The sequence below is a fragment of the Fusarium graminearum genome, chromosome 1, assembly GCF_000240135.3.
Source record: "Fusarium graminearum PH-1 chromosome 1, whole genome shotgun sequence".
Classification (NCBI taxonomy): Eukaryota; Fungi; Ascomycota; class Sordariomycetes; order Hypocreales; family Nectriaceae; genus Fusarium; species Fusarium graminearum.
In genome coordinates, this window is record NC_026474.1 from 5,777,784 (window position 1) to 5,799,831 (window position 22,048).

Genomic DNA, 22,048 nt, shown 5'->3' on the forward strand with positions numbered 1-22,048 from the left:
ATACGACTAATCTAACTACAGCAGCTTTGTTTGGACGGTAGTCATTGCAGCTCGAAAGGAGGCAGAGACCATAAAGGAGCTTTCATAAAGTGCAGAACAGCACCATGTGCTACGTTGTTCATCTCATTGTTAAACAAGTCATTGCCATCAGTTGTTATACCTGTTAAGCTTAGAAGAAGGGGCATTGTAGACTTCTCTTTCTGTATCAAGATGTCTTCTTTGGAAGTACATGCCTGTTCAAGGTGGTGATATGATGACGGAGTCTGTCGATCTCCCGCATTACGTCACTAAATTTCATCCAATTGAATTCAGACAACAAACAAACATAACGTATTTGAGGGGAAAGAGACCAGGAAAATGCGGTAGAAATTTAGCCCGTCAAAGCGGTTGCACAAATATCCGATGCCCGTCTGTAATATCAGGTTATTTACTTAGATAATATTATGATTGGCGGTTACTGACTTACTCACGTGTCAGACGGAGGCCCACCACTGTTGGTTCCGAATAGGTTCAGCTTCATGCCTCTGGTTAGACTGCGGGCTTTCCTCTTACATTTCTATCCCATGAATGCCACGCCTTATCAAAATACTTTCAGCTCGCATACTCCCAAACCCATCCTCACTCTCCCTACTGGCTGTCAAAACCAATATTGATCATGCCTCAATCACTCGTACCTTATACGAGTTCCATGCGCATGGTACGTCGAGTTCTAACGTTTATGACGTATGAACGACACTGATGATAGTCAAGGGTATGGGTTTTAACTCCTATACCCATAAGCTCTGTGTGGAAGGCGTTGGCTGCCGCGACGATGACCAACACACGGTCGAAAAGTCACTAAACTCGGTCACCTACTCGTCCAGAGTTATCGAGAGAATTTCCGACATCGCAACGGCTATGGATATTTCACTTAGCCACACTATGATCCAAGGGTCTCTCAATCTTGATGGGAGCGGAACCTTCATCGACGAAGAGAAGATCATAGCTGCTGATGTCAATGTTCTTGTCTCCGTCAAGGTCATGTCTCGAAGTTTCACAACTTCAGCTCCTAGTGATTTCCAGAGCATTCATGATTTCGATCCTAGAATGGACGTATTCCATGAGGCTTTCGGGGACTCTTTCATCTCTGGTAAGCACCAAGAAGGATGCCATCTCAATACTAACTATTATCCCAGGCTTTGTCGAAGGTGGCTACTTTGTCGGTATTATTTCTATCCGCTGTCTTGATGGCAGTGACAGGGACAGCGTCATACAAGCGTAAGGATGCATGGACTTTGAGACAGATGCGAGAGAATGACTTTTATAGTATCGGAGAGATTGCGCAGACCAAGACCGACCCTAGCGACCCGAACGACACAATCAGCTCCGCGACCAAGCGCTATTTCAACAACAGCGCTCTTCGGAACACAGAAACTACTATCTCGGTCCGTTATCACGGCGAAGGGTCAATGGAGGGTATCGGCCCCCCTTGGGACATCGATGCCGTATATCAAGCAGCTGCTGCATTCCCAGACCTTGTTGCCAACAATCCGCAGTACACCTGGTAAGTGCTGCATCTAAGGACAAGGGGATTATTTTCTGACACTTTAAGGGCTATTTTGACCAAATACAATGCATCTCGAAGCTGGAACGAGCGTATGTGTCTGCCCAGGGAACCAGGCAACAGGTTCAAAGACTACTGTCCTGTCATGCGCTACACAGCAACCCTTTTCGACAACTTCATGAAGTATAAGGGTTTTGTCGCAAAGGTTCAAGACATTCTTTCCCACGGAGATCAATACAGTATGTCCTATAAAGACTGGTGTTCCATGCCAAAACATATCTCTAATGATTCCATCTACAGCTTCAACATCCAAGCCCAATTCCATCGAACTTGATGTCGCTAAGCTCGTAGAAGTGCGCGCCGCCCTTCGGAATGAGATGGACAAAATTGCATCAGTCGTAAGTCATATGAATTGAATTCTCTTACTGTCCATAGCTAACATGCTGGTTTAGGTCAACATACTAGTAAAAACGCCCGAGATTCTGTCTCAAGTTGACTGCTTTGCCAAAACAATGGAGAACGAATTAATTCAGAGACTGCTTTACGCAACTCGTTTGTCTTCGTCCATATTCAAAGATCTCTCGGGTTTGTATGAAGCTGAACCATGTCGTACTCCGACCGGTCATTCATCAGACACGTCCACCGCAGATTTCCAGGACATCCTCACACCGGTCACAAACGATCTACACTCGGTGGTGAATAATGAGATCCACCACCAAGAAAACAGAACGGGTGCACCGATTCACTCTTTTGAGACAAAGATGAAGTCGCTCATTGAACCCGAAGTATGGGAGGCACTTTTGCCTACTCGCAAACCGCCACCGGTAACTCACAACCAAGCAAAGAATGATCTCAAAGTTCTTGCAGCGGTCTGTGGAGTTCACGATGTCACATCCGCTTTACAGGCACTTGTCGTGGATGGGGAGATGACAATCAAGATGGACGCAATCAAGGCCTTGGTAAACAGCCAGATATATAAGAGAGATATGCCTTTCCTCGGCTGGAATTTGTCTTTCATCTACCAGTATGGCGACGGACCAATGCACATCTGTTCATCCAACTACGACGAGAAGTCTAGCGGATTCATTCACATCAGCAAATCATCGAATCATCCGACTGTTGCCCCCCGCAAGAGCATTCTGGGAAAGTTCAACTTTATCACTGTTGTTTATGGTGGATTAATATGTTCCCAAGACCAAATCAAATCGGTCGAGAACAAATTAGAACAAAATCATGGCTCCAAGTACAATACTCCACACGATTATTGCATCGTCTTCAGCAATGAATTGATTGGAGCCGACCCCTGGCACGGCGTCGCAAAGTCCGGTGTCGTTTTTTACACCAACCCGGTTGACAGCCGTGTTTATGTTGAAGTCGGCTTAGAACTTCAATGTTTCCATCTGAAAGAGAACTACAGAAACATCCTTGCACGCTAAGGATTGCTAGAGTACCTGGCTTAAGAGGGCTCTATGATTCCGTCATGCAGTGCATGCAAGTAGTAGCATTTCTAGTTACATATCCATTCATTAAGGGGCAGTTTCAGAGTCTGGGCAAGGTCTTGATAGATGCCGTTAAATTGATGGATTCTTCGCAATCGCATTTGGCTTCATTGTTACCTGGAACAATCGTTTTGAGACATTGAAACTCATCATGAGTTCAGCTTATTTTAGATTTGTGCCTTTCCATCAGACTGCTCCAGAATCGCTCCATCAAGTTGTGCTAACATCTGCTCATACAGCTGACTCCCGTCATCCTCAGATGCAACCTTGCTCCCAATGAATAGATCTCTCAGCGCCCTAGCCAGACCTTTCAATCCCTCAAAGTCAGGTTGAAAGGCAGCGAGAACCTTGTCAAATTGAGGATCAGCCAAGTCCTCCGCCTTACGAACCGCCAAGTCATCCCAACTTCCACCCAACCACTTCTGCAACGGCGTATCTGCCGAAAGGCCAAGCTTTCTATCGATCGCGGCAGAAAAGAGGAAAACATAGAAAAAAGACTCCAGGTCATGGCGATACGCATTTTCTTCTCCCTGTAGTAAACCAATGGCCATGAACGGCTTGGTACCAGTGATTGTCTTTCGAGTGGGTTTCTCATCTGTCATTTCGACTGCGGCATCTAGATCGATGAGCGTGCCACTTGACTCCCCTGGAGACTTTGCTTCTGTGATGATGATGTTGTTGATGGAGATATCCCGGTGAAGTATGCGTCCATCTGTGTAGAGGGACCTGTGTGCTTTGATTGCATCTCGGAGCACGACGAGAAATTCCTTGATGCTGCTGTACTGAGTGATATGCCGACCGAAGGGAGAGGTTATCGTGTATGATAGCACCCGGGACTCGTCAGAAGTGTTGTTGCGTTCAAGGACCAGTTCGCTATTTCCAAGTATGGCTTGATTGTCAATCGAACTCGCATCGCGTGTCTGTTCGTCATTAGACGATGCAGGTATCTTCCGAGGAGGACCAAGCGCAAGTCCATGGTGAATGCCTGTCATGCTCTCGATTTCACCTTGATCAAGCAACTGAATGACGCCCCAAACCTTTCTTTCCTTGACAAGACGAAGAATCCTTTCCTCCATCTCTTCTTTCTCTGACTTCCAACAGAACTTGACAACGGCTTTCCAGGGGCCGGAACTCTCTGTTCTTGCTTTGTAGCAAGTTACACCTTTACCTAACAGCTGTTGTGGATTCACGAACGGTGTCGGTTCAAGAAACAACCTTGGTGGGTCGTTGTTTGAGAGTTCGATGAACTTGCTTCCATCCTCTTCGCGTATGAACGTATCCATTCCCAGCTCGGATTGGCTCATAATGCTGTAGCCCGATAGCAGTGTAGCTAGACGAGCTCCTTCGCTGGGTAATTCCAAGGGTCGTCCGCTGTACAGGCCCATTCTGTCCAACAGCCATGGTTCAGCAACACGGTCGCGGATGTAGATGCCATGCAAAAACCTTCGAGTTGGCTGGTCTAGAAACACCCGTTCAGCAAGAGAGATCAGACACAAGAGTCCTTGATGATAGTCTTGAGGATCATCTTTGTCATCCATCACACCAACCACCATGACCTTGGACCAGTCAGGTGCATCGCTACATCCGTCACATTCTTCTGCCAACCAGAAGCCGGGATTGGGAATTTTGAGACTTTTCGTCAGGCCATAGTACTGACGAGTTTGATCATTTTCCAGCGTTTTCAGATGGGTGTTTAATTTCTCCAGATTTAAGGCTGCGCCTGCCGATGGGGGAAATTGTTGGATATCTGTACTGCGGTTCCCGATGAGAGACTTAAGTGCTGGATACCAGGCTTTGTTCTCAAACAAAGCCTCGTAGAAGCCATCAACAGGCCCATAGATGCGCCCTTTAGTGGCATGCTCGATGTTTTCGAAATCGGTCATTTTGTTTGCGATGATGATTTCGTGGCGGAATAAAGTCTTTGGGGGTGTTTTGAGGGCAAAGACAGGTAAGATGGCGGTTGAGGTCAGGTATGTTGAGAAGCGCATAAAAGGAAAGAAGGCAAGAATGAGGCTCAAAAGCGCAAAGAGAAAACAAGTCAAGGGCCTCACCGCTGAATAAGCCACGTTTATTAGCGATGACTCAATGTTATGCTGTGTGTGTTACACCGAACGCGCAATGATAGCCTGATTTGGAGGAAGGATCTGGTCAGCAATGATGGAAGACAGACCAGGCTCCGATTTATCATAGCCAACGCTTCACCCTTTCAGTGTTTATCTACAGCTACCATTTTGCTTGTACAATTCAATAAGGCTACGAATAGGATGCTTATGCTTACATCCCATTCACTCTGGTCTCCCAGGAGTTGTTACCCAACAGCCACAGGGCAACTTACCTAGACACGCGTGTACTGGCTAAATTATTCTCTTTCGCTACGTAATTGGCAACGTTTATTCCAATCGCCATATGGCATCGCGTCTCGCACACGCCGTGTAGCCTTGGGAGGCATCACATGCAGACAAGCTAATCCGTCGCAATTAGACGCCCTACAACTACTTAAACGTCAATATTGTATTGCATTTTCATATTTAATGGTGTGAGGGATTAATACAGTAGATAATAACCAAATCTCAACAATGCAACGGAACTGAATTGTGCTTGTGACTTATCTGTCCACGCGTGGCGTCTGCAGCCGAACGAGAGAAACCTGCGACAGAGGCTTTGCAGCCATTGACAATTCTCGATCACATCGCAAAAGGGTGGCAGAGCCTCGCCCACTTCATATTGGTGTGAGGTGTTAATCCAATAGGCAGAGGCTGAAATAACTGAGGTGTTGCCATTATTATCCCATTGGACCGACTTCGATAATAGGCAAAACTGTAGGATTAAGGCTTCGCCAATATCTCTGAATCTAGACCAAAATGCAGAGCCTCATTTTGTAGGCGTCATTTCAGATTTCCATGTTGTGAAACAAAGCAGTCGTGACATTCTTTACAGGTCGGCCATCTATAAGAGTCGTGTTCTCACTCCATCTCATTCCCTCGTGTTCTCAGCAGCACGGACTCCATCAAACTCATACACCCTCAAGATACACTCTCAAATCAATCTTACCTTTTGTAACCATCATCATGCTCAAAGACACCATCGTTGCCCCTGCTGTATACAACAGCCTCCCCCACATCAGTGATGTTTCTGAAGCACCCAAGACACATGCTTCTGATCTCATTGAATTACGCGCACTTCTTTTCAAGCACGACGTGCCTGCCAGCGTCTCAGTCCGGTTAATTCACAAGCACTTCAACGTGGTTGAGGGCGAGGTCATGGCTTTTAAACAAGTATCTGCCCCTCCTTTCGGTGATGTCGTTGTCATGCGTCCAGAACACGCTATTCAGGACTTACCCCTTCATGGATTGAACTATTTCGTCGACAGTGACGGCATGCTCCAAGCCTACGAATATACCACGGATGAAACTATGAACATGGTCCCGTATTCTTCTTTCCTGGCTGAGTTCTGCAGCCTAGTCGTTCAGAAAGGGCTGCAGCTAAAGTTTGGCCTCAAGCTCAGCGCAAAGGAAGATTCGACTACAGCTACGGAGTTTGAGTACCCTCACTCGCGAAGCACCATTATTATACCCCAAGGACTCCCTGAACCTGAGAGCTTGGGCGACAAGGGAGTCACGACAGAGTGGAAGGGAATGCCTTCGGGGGATCCAAAGAAGGCATTCTGCTTAATACACATTCAGACGTGCAACCAGCATTGTAAGGGTCATCAAAGTGGTGGGGAGGATAAGAAAGGTGAATGGTATTTAGGAGGTCAGACTCTGGTTCCTGGGACTGAGATTTACAAGTTGGTCGGAGCCGTTATTGAGGCTTGGTAGGATTACAATGACACCATTTTTGCTGTTCGATATGCTGGAAAGACTTGAAGGTCGCGAACTTACTAAGCGTCGATGAAGGTCAATATTTTCCAATTATTAGTTCAAATGTTGTTGCATAATTGACGAGGGTTAGTAAAGAAATCATGTACCGATTGTTAGTCAATTCTTCCCGGAAATCATGATCAGACAGACACGTGCTTTGTCACGTGTTGCTTGATCCCCTTACGGCATCCCTGGTGATGGCACGCCGCTGAGCTTGATTGGAGTTTCTGCTCTAGGGTACGGGAAGGTCAACTTTTATTCAGCACCACAACGGACGATAGCAAGGATAAGAGACAGTGTCACAGCTGGAAACAATAGAGAGTAATTGAAAGCATTGAGGAAAATTAAAATAAAAATAAAAATAAATTCCAAATGAAGTTCAACAGAGAGCATGACATGATGACTCTGTACCTAACATTCTCAACCAGAAAGAAAGTCAACCATACTTGCACGTATTAAATCGTGATCAATAATTGGCACAACAAGTATCTGTAGCAGTTTCAGTCGTTCCTGTTTTTTCCCAAAAGATCTACTGCAGATCCTTCGATGTCGGCACTTTTGGTTTTGCCACCTTGGCCGTCACGTCGTCACTGACTTGTTCGTCCATGTTGCGTGATACTCCGTACAAGAGTTGTCATTTACCACAAAAACACCGCCGGAGAAATAAAAATAAATAAAAATAAGAAATAAATCGAATAGTGATTACTTTTCTATCCACAGTCCTACCAAGAACAGCAATTAATTCTCCCCCGGGGATATAGCCATAAACCCCTTGACCCACGACGCTCTAGCGTCTAGCCCCTCCTGGAACCCGAGGATCCCGCCCGACCTGACGAGAGTCGAATGCCGCTAATTTACTCCTTACAGGGGATAATAGTTGGGGTAAATCCGGGGTTCAGGGCCTTTGAACATCGATATTTCGCGTCCGTCTCTTCTCCTTCCCCTCCTCTTCCACCCAAATCAATCAACCTCGGGTAGTAGAGTAGCAACGTTGCCGTTTGCCGCCGAATGTGTCTCCGCTCTCCTATGCCAGGATGAATAACTCCCAGCAACATTCTATTCGCTTTGCCAAGAAGCAAGTCTCGAGGAAGAGGGCGACAAAGGCATGCCTCAAATGCCGAAAGCGCAAGGTCAGGTGTGATGTCACCCGCACCTCAACACCTTGCACCAACTGTCGACTCGACGGCTGCGAATGCGTTGTCGCACGCCGCGCAGATGCTTTGTATGTTGCTGTTCTTTATTTCTGTCGTCTCATCTACTGACATTTAACCTCATAGCCCCGAGTCAAATGGCCCTTCGTCAATCGCCTCTAATGATCTCCTACGCGATTGCGAGGCCGTCACAACGGCCGAGTCACCAGCTTCCAGCAACGATAACCCACCAAGTCCCATCGAAGAGGCTTCCTCCACCCTGCTAAACCTCGAAGAAAGCGAATACAAATCCCCACATCATCGCGACCGCGCAGATATCGATACACCAATTAATCCGACGCCCGACAATGTATTCGAGGCCGAACGCATGGAGGAATTCACGCCAAGGTCTTTTCAATCTGCCTCGTCAGTTGTAACCATCGAAGAGCCATGTGAACCTGTACGGTCCGAATTAAAAGCATTGTACTCGTCGATGCCGTTCTTGAGAACGTTGAACATGCGCGATTGCGACTTCAATCACCTCAACACCCAAGGCTGTTTACGCGTCCCGTCCAAGCCCATCCTCGATCAATTCATGAAACATTACTTTTTATATATTCACCCGTTATTACCTCTTTTAAACGAAGCTGACTTCTGGAGCGCCTACGACCCAACACCATCAGATAATGCCAATCCTGGTACACCTGTATCGATGCTTCTACTGCAATCGATGATGTTTGCGTCATGCACCGTACGTTCACGCGATAAAGTTTTGCGTCTCTTCTAACAATCCTAGTTCGTCTCTAAAGAAAGTCTTCAAACTCTTGGCTTTTCATCCATTCTTCAAGCAAAAGAGTCCTTTTACACAAAAGCCAAAGTACGAACCCATTCACAACCGCCTTCCTCGCCGTCTCTAATTGTTGCAGCTATTATATGACTTCTCCACCGACCCCGACCCCGTCTCTATCGCACAAGCCGCCCTGCTCCTAACATACTGGTGTCCAACCTTCCGCTCCGGTCCTCGAAAAGCAAATAGCAGATGGTTAAGAATCGCAATCCAGCACGCCAAATCCTGTGGGGCTCATCAATATGAATCGCCCACCTTTGGATTGACCGTCTCGCAACAGGACATGAAGCGACGAAATGTTCTCAAGCGTGTCTGGTGGTGTTGCATTATTCGCGACCGTATCATGCCCATTTGCGTGAGAAGGAATATCCAGATCTCGAGCGCGCATTTCGACTTTTCATCGTGCTCACCGTTAGGATACGACGACTTGGTGGATGAACTCGAGTCGTCGCGAGTTTATAATATTGCTACCAAGCACAAACTCATTCTTGCTTTGGAAAGACTTACAGAGTTGTGTGTTACTTTGACGGATATTCTTAGTTTGGTCTATCCAACTGAAAGTATACCAATATTGGACGCCGACGCGCACTCATCGGCTTATGTGCAGGTGCAGGAGCACAAGAGATCGTTGAGGTTATGGGCTACTGCCACGAGACCACCTTTGGCTCTCAAGGATCTCACACAAAACGCTGGACCACATGAAGACTCTGCAGTGCTATTCACCAACTTGGTCTGGATCTACTTCCAGTAAATTACCCATTGCTTCAACTCAGATAGTGTTGCTAACAACATTTCCAGCGCGAGCCAAGTAGCCCTCTGCAACTATGAACTTCACCTAGGCCTTGTCCTGGGTCTCATCACACAGAGACCCAAAGAAACACAATTTCTCAAAAATAACAGAAAAGATTTAAGAAACGCCACGAAAAGCATAGCAGAATGCTTTGCTCGTTTACATCCACACCGTCTAACGCGCTGGTTGCCGAGTAGTGCAGTAGCATGTACAGCCCTCCCGCTCGCCATGCACATGGTGGATATCAAAATGTCCGCCGCCTCTTCAGCTGCTGAAATTTGGTCTCGACCAGACGTCGCCTCGAAACAGTCACGGCTGAATGTTCTCATTCAAGTGTTTAGAGAACTCCATCCCAAATACGACGGCGTGCATTCCATTTCCAAGACGATTCGGTATTTCATGGAGTGTGTTGGCGTCAACGAGCCTATGCAAATGATGATCACAAATGACCAGACCGACGTCCTTGCACGAAGTCCCGCGCAGTATCTACGACTTGCTTTAACAATCGACGTGTGTCTGAGTCAAGATCGTCTTGTACAAGATAGCGATTTTCCCGCTGCTCTGAGACGTTTCGTCAGCAGAAATCAATCACTTATGCCAATACTCTTGGGCCAACCCAGCCTTCCAATTCCGATGCAAATGGACAGGCCAGTAGTTTTACCCCGTCCAGTATCGCCTCGCCCGTTATCACCCAATACCTATGCAAAAAGCTTCTCACGGTGGATGGAGGATGACCCAACGGTCAGCTTTGCCCTTCAAATGGGAATCGATGTCGGCACGCGGCCTGGGCTGGTACGAGAAGTGACAGAACGGGCCCAAAAGGCTTACTCAGATAGCACTGAAGAGACGGAGACCTCGCCCGTGTCTTCAGACTCGCAGGTTGACGGTTCACAGGTTGAGGACGAACAAGTTGACGAGACCGTTGATAGGTCGAGCAATGCTGCCATGCCTGGTATGACGGAGGATTTGCTGCAGCGTCTGCAGGGAGCGATAAACTGGGCGCAGAACGACCAGTCACTCGCTTTTGCGCAGGATATAGGTCTATTTCCCGAAAGTATGTGGGTGAATCAGGGCTATCTGTAAACTGGAACTGTATTAAAAAAAAAGAGGTTGTCTTGTATCAAGACTCATAGAAATTAGGGCATGAACGCAAGCTTAATCTTTTGTATTGTGCGAGGTTAAGGTTGCGTTTATGCCCTAATTTCTATGACTCTCGATACAAGGCAACCTCTGTTTTTTTAACGTTGTATAAACCATTAAATAATAGTAATTAGTGGATCGCGATACTATCATGAATTACGATATAAATTGTACTTGTAAGTAAGAATAATATGGCTCACCACATGCATTGATGATACTTTGATGGCTGTAAGAAGGTGTTGCGAGTGGGAACGATATCATGTAAAAGGTCGAGTCAACTGAGGTACACCCTTGAATTAACAACATTTGTTCCAATTTATTATAGAATGTGAATTGTCTAGTGATATATAAATAAAATAGCGCCATATTGAATATCTTCCACGGCAGTACGAAAAGAAGTTATCTCCTACATCTCCCCCCCCACAATCCTCCCAGATACCCACGAGTGCAAGTCCCTCGCCCAAGAATAAGCCAGAAAGAAGGTAATGGGAAAAAACATTATCTCAAAAACCCCATGCTGAACTAGTGTCTCGGAGCTCACTTAGAGCAGGGCTTGCCATCGGTGTTGCCGCAGGTGTTGGTGTCAGTACACTTGGATCCGCAACCATAGTCGACAAAGTCAGACGGCGTAGTCTGTTCCCAGTTGTCCATGCACTGAGTTTCGTCACCGTTACCCCAGTTACATCGCTGACGGCGGTATCCCTTCTGCTTGAGGACCTGCTGCTGGGTCCAGACAGTGTGGCAAGCGCCATCGTCCCAAGTGCAAGCAGTAAGGTCCTGTCCCTGGACACACTTGGACTCGGATTCAGTAACCGAGAAACTAAGGCCGAGAGAAATGCCCTCAATTTCAGCGCCGACGTTGACGCTGACGCTCTCTGACCTCTCTTGGCAGACTTCCTTGCCAACGAGCTTAGTAGCAGTGCAGACTTGGGTTCCGGTGCAGTAGATGTCACCAGAGGCCTTTTGCCAGGGGGTGTGCTCGACGGAGGTCTCGAGGACAAAGTAGTCGTACCAGCACTTGCGAACCTTGGGGAACTTGTAGGGGTGGGTGGTTCGGTCTGAAGTTACGTAGGTTCCTTCGCCGTCGGTGTAGGGACCTTCGTAGGTCCTGGAAGTGTCGTCGCAGACGGGGAGACCATCGCGCTTTGCGAGAGCTTGGGCAGGGACGGTTGGGCCAGCCTGGACTGAGGCCAAGAGGAAGGAAGACGCGATGAGACTTTGAAGAAGCATAGTGAATGTTTTGAGAGATAGTTGTTAAAGAATGGATGATTTAGTGAATGTGGTTGATGTTGAGAGTGATGCTGGTACTGATATCAGAATGAGAGCTTCCGGCCATGTCTTTATAGTAGTCAATCACTAGACACAGCCTCCATTCTATTCAGTCGTTTCATGAAGTTAATATCATCTTCTGGTATCCAAGGATCGCCGAAGCTGACAGGAACGTTTCACGATACAAGGTAGAGATGAACCTATTCAAGCATGTTCCCTGTTCGCCAAGTTCAGCCCTATCCACATATCTAGCCAATGGAAGACTAGGAGAACTTGTAATAAGAGCGGCACTGACCCATTTAGCTTGGTATTCACGGCATTCCTTTGACTAATGGAGATCGTTGCTTTTTGTCGTTTTGATGAAGGATTCCGCTAAAATCTCAGCCCATATGATCAGCAGCTTACGACGAAACATCGGGCTCCACTAGTTTAATTGCAGATAAGCGGCGATTAAATGCCAAGGAGTAATGTGCCGACTTGTCCCATTGAGTATCGTGTTCACCTTTATAATTCCGGCTTGGCGGCCATGGAAGAGAACAGTGTTGATAGGGCGGTGTCACGGATCATCGCCACAACCCTTACTGGTCCAAGGCTCCCTGGCCTAAATGATCATCACCTCACGAGTGTCTACCCCTTTCCTCAAGTTAGAGCCTGTGCATGAGGTTGATCTCATACCTGGAGAGATTGTTGTCACTGGTTCAGGTTTCGACTAAGATCACTGTGTCAAGTTGGATGAACATGCAAACGGCAAGTTGTGTAGAAAGAAAATGACAACTCAAAAGCCCCGGGACTGCCTGTGACGTTTTGCACCTATGATGTACCTTGATATTGTCTCCCTGGCTGTATGAACTTCAACATATGCGTTAGCTACGTATCGACTAATGGCCAGTTTTTTTTCGAAGCAGGGATCGTCCATCCATATATCGACCAATTCTTCTCCTCGTTCCTCCATTCCTTAACCTTCTCAAAACCAGCCTTGACCAAAACACGATTGCTTCCCAAATTCTCCTTGATAGTCTCCGCTGCACATCGTTCCATGATGGCACGATCCGAACTGGCCTTGATTTCTTCCTCACTGAGGGTAGTACGATCCACTTCAATCGAAACCTCGACTCGCGGCAACTCCCACCAAACCTCCATGAACGCCGACAGAAACTCAGTAGCATAGCCTTTCCCCCAAGCCTCCTTCCGAAACATGTATCCGATGGCTGGCCATCCAAGCTCACATGCTCGTCGATAAGTACCACCGTTGCCGATGACTTGGCCAGTCTCGATCTCACTGATGACATAACTGAAATCCTCCTCATGGTGTGGTGGTAGTCTCTGTGAAGCCCAGATTCTTGTTTGCTCAAGATCCTTGTCAGGAGCGCCTTGTGATGTCCACATCATGACTTCTTGCTGAGCACGCATAGGAAAGAGATCGGTGGCTGCATCTTCATAGAATGGTTTGAGAATCAGACGCTTTGTTCGTATGACTTTGCGGTCCTCCAATCGTGGATATGGGAGCTTTGTGAGCGTGGTTTTGATGGGTACAAACCCCAACTTTGTAGTCATCGTAACAAAGATAGGTATTATTAGAAGCGCTCGTGGTGCAGGATACTGGAAGGCTGAAGCATAGGAATTAAAAGAGAACGAATCCAGAAGGTCAACAATAACAGAGACTGTAACACAGTAAATGGCTCGCGAGTCTTTGCCCTTTAAGTGCTTTAGAAGCCGGCGCTAACTTAAGGTTAAATGCGGCCTTGTTCGGTATTTTCTTTATCTCAACTTGAGTCATTAATTGTCAACCAGAGACATGGGGAAATATTGAGAGTGTCTAGCCGATATCGGCAATGATTGAGCGAAGCTGAAGATTAGTGTCGAGACCCTGGTAGTTATAGCTCCGGTTCCACACTTCTATATCCGTAAACCATCTCGAGATGCCCTCAATTATGGCCTTCAGTGATTGTCTACACGGATCACAATTAATAATAGATTTTGAATTGAATCAATAACTCCCACCGATATTGAACTATATTTATAAATAGAGAATTATCATTAGTGAAGTTCAGGCGAGTTTATTCATAAATACATGATAACGGGATCACTCTCCATATAATCGATAACAGTCAAGTCTTGTATTAATCCTCCTATCTTCAAATCTCAAATGCGCTGATACCAGTACACAAGTCTTGCCAAGCTCATCAAAACCACCCGAATAGCCCAGCACTGATGACAGCCAAGAGAGGTGGAAATACCCAATGCTGAGTCTCACCACCCCCGATAAGAATCCTGCTCACGAATCCATCCGTGACTGGCAAAGCAATAGTGAGGGACAAAGCTTTTGCCATGAGGGTCTCATCACCAGTGGACCATATAAGCGCGATCAAGAGACCAACTGAAATATTTCGGATGCCCCAGATGCGCATGAGGGCACGGCTGAACTTTTTGGCTTCAGGGTCTTTGGGAATAGGAAACTCGAGGGCTTTTAAGTGGGAATTGGGGCGGAAAGATGCGTTGAGGCCAAGGCTAGAAAGGAAGAGGCCCAGACCAAGGGAGCCGTTGAAGAGGATGGGATGCGACATATTGATGTTGTGATTTTGAAGTTCAGTTGAGATGTATTGTTTGTATTTGGAGGATGGTAATTTGATGGAGATAGTAGGTAGCGGATGCCAAGATGAGAAAGCCAGATGGAAATGTACGAGTTTTCACAGTCTGATAATAAACAGTATTTATAGATTTGGTTATTCTTGAAGTCGTTGACGAGGAACATCTATCACTGTGTCTTATTAGTGCTTACAATATCAGCAAGTCCGAAGTCCGAGCGAGGCCTAGCTTGAAGTCGCATATCTTGGTGTGATTACGGTTGCGCAGCCAATCATAGTTCAACCGCTTATAAATAGTCATCGGCTTTAGATCACTTTCGCTTTTAAAACCGCAAAGAATGATTTATTACTTCCGTGGACTTTGGTCAGCACATGAGAAATGCATATCCCGTTCCTCGCGACTCTGGGCATTGAGTAAATAAGAAATGGGTAGTGATACCATAAAATATCTGCAATCGTTTCTATCTTGACTTTGCGACACCCATCACTCCCGATCGGGCATATTTCGGAAAGGGTTGTTGGGATCTGCCATCTCGTCTTCGACACTCTGTATCTTCTTGACAACCTTTGCAGGAGCACCCAGGGCGATTGAGTAAGGAGGTATACTCTTTGTGACCACTGCACCTGCACCAACTGTGCAACCCTTTCCAATCGTCACACCAGGCAGAATGACGACGTTTCCTCCAATCCAGCAGTCGTCTTCGATGCGGATGGGATGTCCGAACTCAACAAACTTGATCCTTGAGAGAACACTTGTCTCATGGCCTGCTGTATAAATGTTTACGTTGGGGCCCATTTGTACGCGATCACCAATGATGACGAGGCTGGTATCTAGAATTGTCAAGCTGATTAAACAAATTAGCCATCAGTCGCCTCCATGGGGTTTTCAGAAAGGACGCACCCAAAGTTCATGAAGCAGTTCTCTCCGATAGAGACATTGCTTCCATAGTCTGGCATGAATGGTGCCTCAATGAAGGTGCCGCTCCCAACCTTTCCGAGCATCTCGCTAAGCATCTCGGTCCTCTTCTTTTCAACTTCTAGGTATGATCCGGTGTTGGGATCAAGATTGTTGAACTTGTAGGCTAGACTGCGAGCTCTGTGACGACCTTCCAGCAGTTTGGGGTGAAGAGGGTTGTAACTACGCCGCAATTAGATGTAATAATGTGAGATGGGAGCATAAGGTACGCACAGCATGCCAGATATCATTTTCTCATACTCTTCGCACCAGGGTGTGTCTTTGAGGGTCTTTGCGATCTCGATGATCTCGGTGTCTTTTTGTTGCTTGGCCATGATGATACAATGACTTGGTGAGGTAACACAGGAGACAAGACGATATAATTGGTTTCTTAGGATAGTAGGGTCGTGTTATATTAAATAAATAAAAAATGTGAAGAGGAGAGAAAATGTCCAAGGATGAATCAGGTTGGTCTCTGGAGCGTGGAGAAATGAGGTCAATGAGGGCTTAATGACAGAAGGCTCAATCCTGTCGACGGCAGCCCCACACAGTGTTACTCACGTCATATTCCCCATGCTGAGCTGCTTGAGAGAGGAGTGTATTGTTGGTACTATTGCCTTACTAGGTGCAGTGCCAAAGACACGTCCGCTTGCAGAATTTGCTTGCGGAGTCTCCGCCTCTCCGATGGCTACCTCTATAGTCATCCCCGACAAACCTTGCTGCCCAAATCCGTTTCGGGCGTGGAACCTGACTGATCAGCGGTACCAGAACCGGGATCCATATTCCCAGATCCTGGATTTTTGTCTTTGACTTACAATGATTGTTTCCAATCATCGATGCCTAGACTACTCTTTATTGGTCTTTATCGGAGAGCATCTCGACTACCTCTTTGGAAAGCTGACAGGTTGGCTGAGAATGAGGCGGAGTTCGCATGCACAGAGATGATACGACACTATTGCAACCCTCATCGAATCACCTCATCGCATCGACATGACGAAATTTCCTGGCTCATGACAGGTCCTGCCAGTACTCATCGCAAGTTATTGTCTTCAGTTGTCTTTCTTATTCTCTCATTGTGGATTTACGCATCACTGTGAGCACTTCCACGCCTCTCTGCCGCAAATCATGCGCGGCACGTCGCTCGCTGCTTCGTTTCACCGCAAGAGTCCCTGAATAATGGCCTCGAATGTCGACGACTGCGACTGTGGCTTTATCGACTCCAGTGATCCTATGAAGAGTACCTTTACCACCTTATTGCAGTAGATTTCGCCTAAGTCAGTCAGGAGCAGTTGGACGAGATCTTCAAGCCCGCGACGTGCCAGATCCACAGAAGCAACGTTCCTTTCGATCGTAACTTCTTCGCTGGACAGGTTCAGCCAAAGACGGCCTCGACCTCATGGTTGCACCGCCTTTGAACGATGAATGCGTGGTTGCAGGCTCCGACATAAGGCTGCTTGGCAACATCATCAATGTTCGAAAATTGTTCCTTTAACACGCATGACTGAGGCAGTCTTTCCACGAGATTGGACGTTGTGTTGCTTGAGTAACATCGCCATTCGCCACGACACGCATGTTGCTAGCTAAGGGTTCTGATCCATCAGTTTGCTCGCAACAGCCATAGGTACTGGCCTTTACGCTCGCCCGCCCGCGCTCAACCCGTATGCCTCGCGCTTATTTCTCCAAAACGAGTCCCCGCCATAACGTAAGGGGAAGAAACAACTGAGCAGAATAGCTCATTAAAACCACCGACCCAATCGCAATCCCCAAGTCTGCACAATCAGCCCGCTTCCGTAGGTCTCACTTACAGATGTTGTGTTCGAGGTGATAACTTGACTGATAGAAAACACTATCAATCGATAGGTGTGGTTCATGGATGATATCGCGTGATGACAGGTTGAGCATTACGAATGGCCTGTAACTGTGCTTAAACTAGGACAGGCAAATCAACAATTTCAAGAGGGGCGCAATTCCCAAATGGCATTCAGACTCATGTAACTGACTATCAAAGGTGCGACCGCTTCGGGGCCGCCCTGTGCGATGCTAGTTCCTTGGATACGGCAAGAGAGGCACGAACGCCTTGCTCAATAGCCCCGTCAATGAATCCACGCCATCCCTCCGCCCAATCCGCGCTTGCGAAGTGAATTCTTCCAACGGGCTTCTGAAGATTGTCCAGGTACTTGGTGGCAAAGTTAGGTGGGTATACTGCCCAAGTTCCCTGAGAGAACTCGTCCTGGTTCCAGTCATGGAATACCTATAGATAAAACTTGAGCATACGTCCGTTCAGGGCCTTCGAGATTTGATGCTGTCTGAAATAAAGTGGAGTTGACTTACTATGCGCTTGACCTCTGCGTCTTTGACATGGGTGAGTGCACCCTTTATCTTCTCGACGTCCTTGCCGGCAAGAAGCTCGGGATCAGGCCCGAAGGCGATGATGTGAGTATTGCCGGCCGGTGTCAGACCATCTCCGTACAGATACATCTGGCCCTTGCTCGGGTAGGCAACGCCAGACCATGATCGCATAGCTGTACCCTCGACTTCGAAGTGCGTTTTTGTAGCCTTATTGACGTGACCCTGTCGGGCAGCCAAGACCTTGCCCGTGGGTAGAGGGGGTGTGAATTGGATGCTGGAGAGGACGTTAAGCGGAATCGTGCTGATCACCGTCTTCGCGCGGAATTGTTGGCCGCCTCTTGTGGTCACCTCTACACTGGCCCCTTCGTCTCGAATGGTGACCACCGGGGCCGAGAACTTGTACTGCAGGTTCCCGAGCAGGACGCCCTCGTTAAAGATGGCCTTGGCCAAGCCGGTCTGTCCGCATTTGAGCTTGTACAAGAGTCCATAATCGGTGATGCCGCTGTTTCGATAGTCGCATAGTGCCCACCAGCGAAGCAATTCGGCAACACTCACGTCCTCGTTGTTGGCTCCGGAAATGTGCATGAGGGTCGATGTAAGGAAAGCAAGCTGCAGCGGAGAGAGCTTGTCCTTGATCTGGTCGAGGCGATCCTGACAAGAGACCTTGTCCCAAGTGGCAAAGGCTTCGGCATTGTGTGTCGCGTTGTGCGGGAAAGGGACGACCCCGCGGCCGTCTTGCCCATCCACGTTGCAAAAGATAGACATAGCGGTCTCGCCAATATGTTCCTATATGAGCCAGAAAATCCAAGTTAGTATAAATCTCGAAACCGAACATCATACAGGGGTTCGACTAACCTCTTCTTGGTGAGTTAGCCGCCCTCCAACCCCATGGATCATAGTAGAGCAATAATTGCCTTCTTCATACGTGTAATCTTGGGACGAAACGAGCTCGTTGGCCATGGAGTAGCGAGACACTTCGGCATAGACGTGCGGCTGGCCCCAGTGGATCCAATTCCCGCCCATCTCGTACCCGTAACCATCGATGTCGCTTGTGAATGTGCGTCCGCCAATCCTGTCTCTTGCCTCGAGGAGGACAACCCGTTTGCCTGTAGTATACCAAGCATCAAAGTCAGTCTTGTACCACCGAGTCTTCTTTCGTGTATGTCTCTGTGCCTACCTTGAAGGGCGAGGTTTCGAGCAGCTATCAGCCCAGCATATCCAGCGCCAATCACTATCGTATCCAGTGTCTGCTGGCCTTGGGCAAGTCTTTCCGCTGGGTATATCTTAGCCCGGGACGGGACTCCATGGGTGAGACCCTCATTGATATGATAGTGGCAACCGTCTTGAGTGGTCATGTCGGCAGAGCAGAGTATGCTTTTTCCAATAGGCAAAGAGAAACAAAGAGGCGCTGACCGGAACAGGAGAAGAAGAATCGGGTTTGACACTCAATAAATAGGCAAGGTATCTATGTACAAAATTCTGGCATCCGCCAGCCAGTCCTTATTTCCTTCCCTTGGTGGTGGCGCTTGAGGTAGGTGGAGTTGGAGATGAGGAAGACTGGTACGGGAAGATAAGCGCGGTTTCCAGGAAGGGCAAGCGGGGCGCGATCGGGACCTGGGGTTAACTATTCTATTGTGTTGCATCACTTTTGTGGGGGACTTACAAGTTACTCGTCATCTATGAGAGGCCGACCTGAATGCCGCGCAAGGTGACACCAAGAGCCCACAGGCTGACACTATATCCAAGTACAGAATAGCGCGCCAGTTACAGGAGAGAAGCTGGTACACGATCCAATAGTCGAGGGTTGTGCGGGAATGTCAGTGGGGTTCGAGCCCGGAAGGCAATATCCTGCTCCAAACTATCTAGAGCCTGAAAGCTCGGGTCAAGCACCATTCAACATATAGATAAGCGCGCTTAACCTGAAGCGTCCCTGTGTCCCTGGCCGTCGCACTGGGAGGATCGACGAAGAACGAGGGGCAACGGTGGATGGCTTGGCTTCACATGGATCATGGACTTGACTCTGGCAGGACAAGCGCGCTTGCTTTAAAGCATGCCTGCCACATGGTTCCAGCCACTTGAAGCATATATGAAATGCCGGAACGCTTGGGGGATTGCGGGGTCCCCCGTACTCCGTCCGTATGGATCAAGAGCTTGGCTCTCGGAAACGATAAGCGCGCTTATCGAATTGGGATGTCCCAACAGATACCGCCCTACCTCGTAGCGGGTCACGCTACACTCTCGGAATTCCTCTTGTCCCGTGTTGCACGAAACAATTCTTTGATTATATTTATGTTGGCCGATACGCACTCTTGTGTCTTCCAAGTCCCTGTTACTCATGATAGCTGTCAGCGCTGCGAAATCGGGGGCTCCTATCCAAATTTCAAGCAGCGGAATCTTTGTTCACTTCATTCTACCAAATCAGAATTCAACTGTTCACCATGACTTCTTCAGTGACGTTGCAAGGTGCGCAGGGTCGTCAGATTACCGGTACGTGGATAGTTTTCCCCCTGGCTCCTGTTATCTTGGTAATCGCAATGCCTGGGTCTAACGCCGCCTGCAAGTCCAAACCGGTCTCTTTATCGACAATGAATTTGTACCGGCAAGCAATAATGCCACATTGGATGTGGAGAATCCAAATACTGCCACTATCATTGCTCAGGTCTCGGCAGCACAGGCTTCAGACGTTGATCGGGCAGTCCGGTCGTCCCAAAAGGCGTTTGCGACATGGGGACGCAGCGATCCTGGTACCAGGAGAACACTCCTGCTCAAGCTGGCCGATCTCGTGGAGGCTCATGGCCCCGAGTTGGCATCGCTCGAAGCGATCGAGGGTGGCCTATTATATCGGGATTCTCTGGGCCTCCATGTGACGCAGTCAGTAGACAACCTACGCTATTTCGCCGGCTGGGCAGATAAGCTGGACGGCGTCAGCTTGCCGATCCCCTCTGGGGTCGCCTATACGCGCAGGGAGCCTATCGGTGTCTGCGCTGCCATTGTGCCTTGGAACTCACTGTAAGTGAAGACGGCTTGACGTATCGAAACAGACTGTCATGAGACCCATTGAACTGACCGATTTCTCCAGCATGATCCTGTTCTGGAAACTAGCACCGGCTATTGCAGCTGGTAACACCATCGTCATCAAGACGGCCGAATTGACCCCGTTATGGGCTCAGAAGGCTGCAGAGCTGATCAAAGAGGCCGGGTTTCCCCCGGGTGTAATCAACATTATCTGCGGACTGGGGCGCGAAGCCGGTCAAGCTCTCGCTGAGCACCCAGTGGTCCGAAAGATCGCCTTCACTGGAAGCTCGGTCACGGGGCGCCAGATCATGCAGTCCGCTGCCCGTTCGAACCTGAAGAAGGTCTCTCTGGAGCTGGGCGGCAAGGGTCCAAGCATCGTATTCGCTGATGCCGACTGGGAGAACGCTCTTTTGTGGACGACCATGGGTATTACGGCGAGCAATGGGCAGATCTGTGCCGCAGGGAGCCGCATCTACGTGCAGGACACCATATACGAGAAGTTCATCCAGGAGTTCAGTCGCCGAAGCCGTGATGCCGTGCACGGGGATCCGCTCCTCGACGAGACGACCAAGGGCGCAGTGGCCAGCAAGGCGCAGCTCGACAAGATCCTGTCATACGTAGGAAAGGCCAAACAGACCAAAGCAAGGCTTCTGCATGGCGGACAACCCCTCCCTGGCAAGGGTCACTTCATGGCCAACACGGCCTTCGTTGATGTCGATCAGGACGACACCATCATGCGTGAGGAGATCTTCGGGCCGTTTGCGAGCATCGCTCCGTTCAGCACCGAGGATGAGGTCATCCGCAAGGCCAACGACTCCGATCTGGGCCTCAACTCTGCCGTCTTCACCAACGACGTGAGCCGTGCGTTCCGTATTAGCGAAGCCATTGAGACCGGCACGGTCACGGTCAACTGCTGGGCTATGCTTAACGCCAACACGCCCTTTGGCGGAGTGAAGGAGAGCGGGTTCGGGCGCGACTCGGGCCAAGAAGCTTTGGACAACTGGACGGTTACCAAGACTGTCAAGTTCAATATCTTGCCACCAAAGCTGTAACTAGTCAATCTAAT

General features: G+C 48.4%; 11 protein-coding genes across 11 annotated transcripts; 5 read left to right on the forward strand and 6 right to left on the reverse strand.

Annotated features, from left to right (window-relative positions):
• Positions 1-655: 655 nt before the first annotated feature.
• FGSG_12004 (uncharacterized protein) lies at positions 656-1,959 on the forward strand (the record flags this gene model as incomplete). Its single annotated transcript, XM_011319283.1, has 5 exons — positions 656-697; positions 781-1,129; positions 1,240-1,543; positions 1,592-1,782; positions 1,844-1,959. 5 exons carry the CDS (start codon positions 656-658, stop codon positions 1,957-1,959), a joined length of 1,002 nt encoding a protein of 333 aa, XP_011317585.1.
• A 345-nt stretch (positions 1,960-2,304) lies between these two features.
• FGSG_12005 (uncharacterized protein) lies at positions 2,305-3,048 on the forward strand (the record flags this gene model as incomplete). The annotated part of the gene is made up of 1 exon (XM_011319284.1): positions 2,305-3,048. One exon carries the CDS (start codon positions 2,305-2,307, stop codon positions 2,977-2,979), a length of 675 nt encoding a protein of 224 aa, XP_011317586.1. The 3' UTR covers positions 2,980-3,048.
• A 161-nt stretch (positions 3,049-3,209) lies between these two features.
• Positions 3,210-4,925, reverse strand: FGSG_01751 (uncharacterized protein; the record flags this gene model as incomplete). The annotated part of the gene is made up of 1 exon (XM_011319285.1): positions 3,210-4,925. One exon carries the CDS (start codon positions 4,923-4,925, stop codon positions 3,210-3,212), a length of 1,716 nt encoding a protein of 571 aa, XP_011317587.1.
• Positions 4,926-6,110: 1,185 nt separating this feature from the next.
• Positions 6,111-6,860, forward strand: FGSG_01752 (uncharacterized protein; the record flags this gene model as incomplete). Its single annotated transcript, XM_011319286.1, has 1 exon — positions 6,111-6,860. One exon carries the CDS (start codon positions 6,111-6,113, stop codon positions 6,858-6,860), a length of 750 nt encoding a protein of 249 aa, XP_011317588.1.
• A 1,076-nt stretch (positions 6,861-7,936) lies between these two features.
• On the forward strand, positions 7,937-11,074 carry FGSG_12006 (uncharacterized protein; the record flags this gene model as incomplete). Its single annotated transcript, XM_011319287.1, has 5 exons — positions 7,937-8,037; positions 8,180-8,783; positions 8,959-10,723; positions 10,944-10,985; positions 11,046-11,074. 3 exons carry the CDS (start codon positions 7,937-7,939, stop codon positions 9,628-9,630), a joined length of 1,377 nt encoding a protein of 458 aa, XP_011317589.1. The 3' UTR covers positions 9,631-10,723; positions 10,944-10,985; positions 11,046-11,074.
• A 272-nt stretch (positions 11,075-11,346) lies between these two features.
• On the reverse strand, positions 11,347-12,039 carry FGSG_01754 (uncharacterized protein; the record flags this gene model as incomplete). The annotated part of the gene is made up of 1 exon (XM_011319288.1): positions 11,347-12,039. The coding sequence occupies one exon, from the start codon at positions 12,037-12,039 to the stop codon at positions 11,347-11,349; it is 693 nt and encodes a 230-aa protein (XP_011317590.1).
• A 906-nt stretch (positions 12,040-12,945) lies between these two features.
• FGSG_01755 (uncharacterized protein) lies at positions 12,946-13,632 on the reverse strand (the record flags this gene model as incomplete). The annotated part of the gene is made up of 1 exon (XM_011319289.1): positions 12,946-13,632. One exon carries the CDS (start codon positions 13,630-13,632, stop codon positions 12,946-12,948), a length of 687 nt encoding a protein of 228 aa, XP_011317591.1.
• Positions 13,633-14,261: 629 nt separating this feature from the next.
• FGSG_01756 (uncharacterized protein) lies at positions 14,262-14,642 on the reverse strand (the record flags this gene model as incomplete). Its single annotated transcript, XM_011319290.1, has 1 exon — positions 14,262-14,642. One exon carries the CDS (start codon positions 14,640-14,642, stop codon positions 14,262-14,264), a length of 381 nt encoding a protein of 126 aa, XP_011317592.1.
• Positions 14,643-15,147: 505 nt separating this feature from the next.
• Positions 15,148-15,953, reverse strand: FGSG_01757 (nodulation protein L; the record flags this gene model as incomplete). The annotated part of the gene is made up of 3 exons (XM_011319291.1): positions 15,148-15,508; positions 15,565-15,801; positions 15,853-15,953. 3 exons carry the CDS (start codon positions 15,951-15,953, stop codon positions 15,148-15,150), a joined length of 699 nt encoding a protein of 232 aa, XP_011317593.1.
• A 1,667-nt stretch (positions 15,954-17,620) lies between these two features.
• Positions 17,621-19,322, reverse strand: FGSG_01758 (uncharacterized protein; the record flags this gene model as incomplete). Its single annotated transcript, XM_011319292.1, has 4 exons — positions 17,621-17,869; positions 17,950-18,753; positions 18,823-19,073; positions 19,145-19,322. The coding sequence occupies 4 exons, from the start codon at positions 19,320-19,322 to the stop codon at positions 17,621-17,623; spliced, it is 1,482 nt and encodes a 493-aa protein (XP_011317594.1).
• A 1,083-nt stretch (positions 19,323-20,405) lies between these two features.
• FGSG_01759 (aldehyde dehydrogenase) lies at positions 20,406-22,034 on the forward strand (the record flags this gene model as incomplete). Its single annotated transcript, XM_011319293.1, has 3 exons — positions 20,406-20,454; positions 20,529-20,976; positions 21,047-22,034. The coding sequence occupies 3 exons, from the start codon at positions 20,406-20,408 to the stop codon at positions 22,032-22,034; spliced, it is 1,485 nt and encodes a 494-aa protein (XP_011317595.1).
• Between the last annotated feature and the right edge of the window lie 14 nt (positions 22,035-22,048).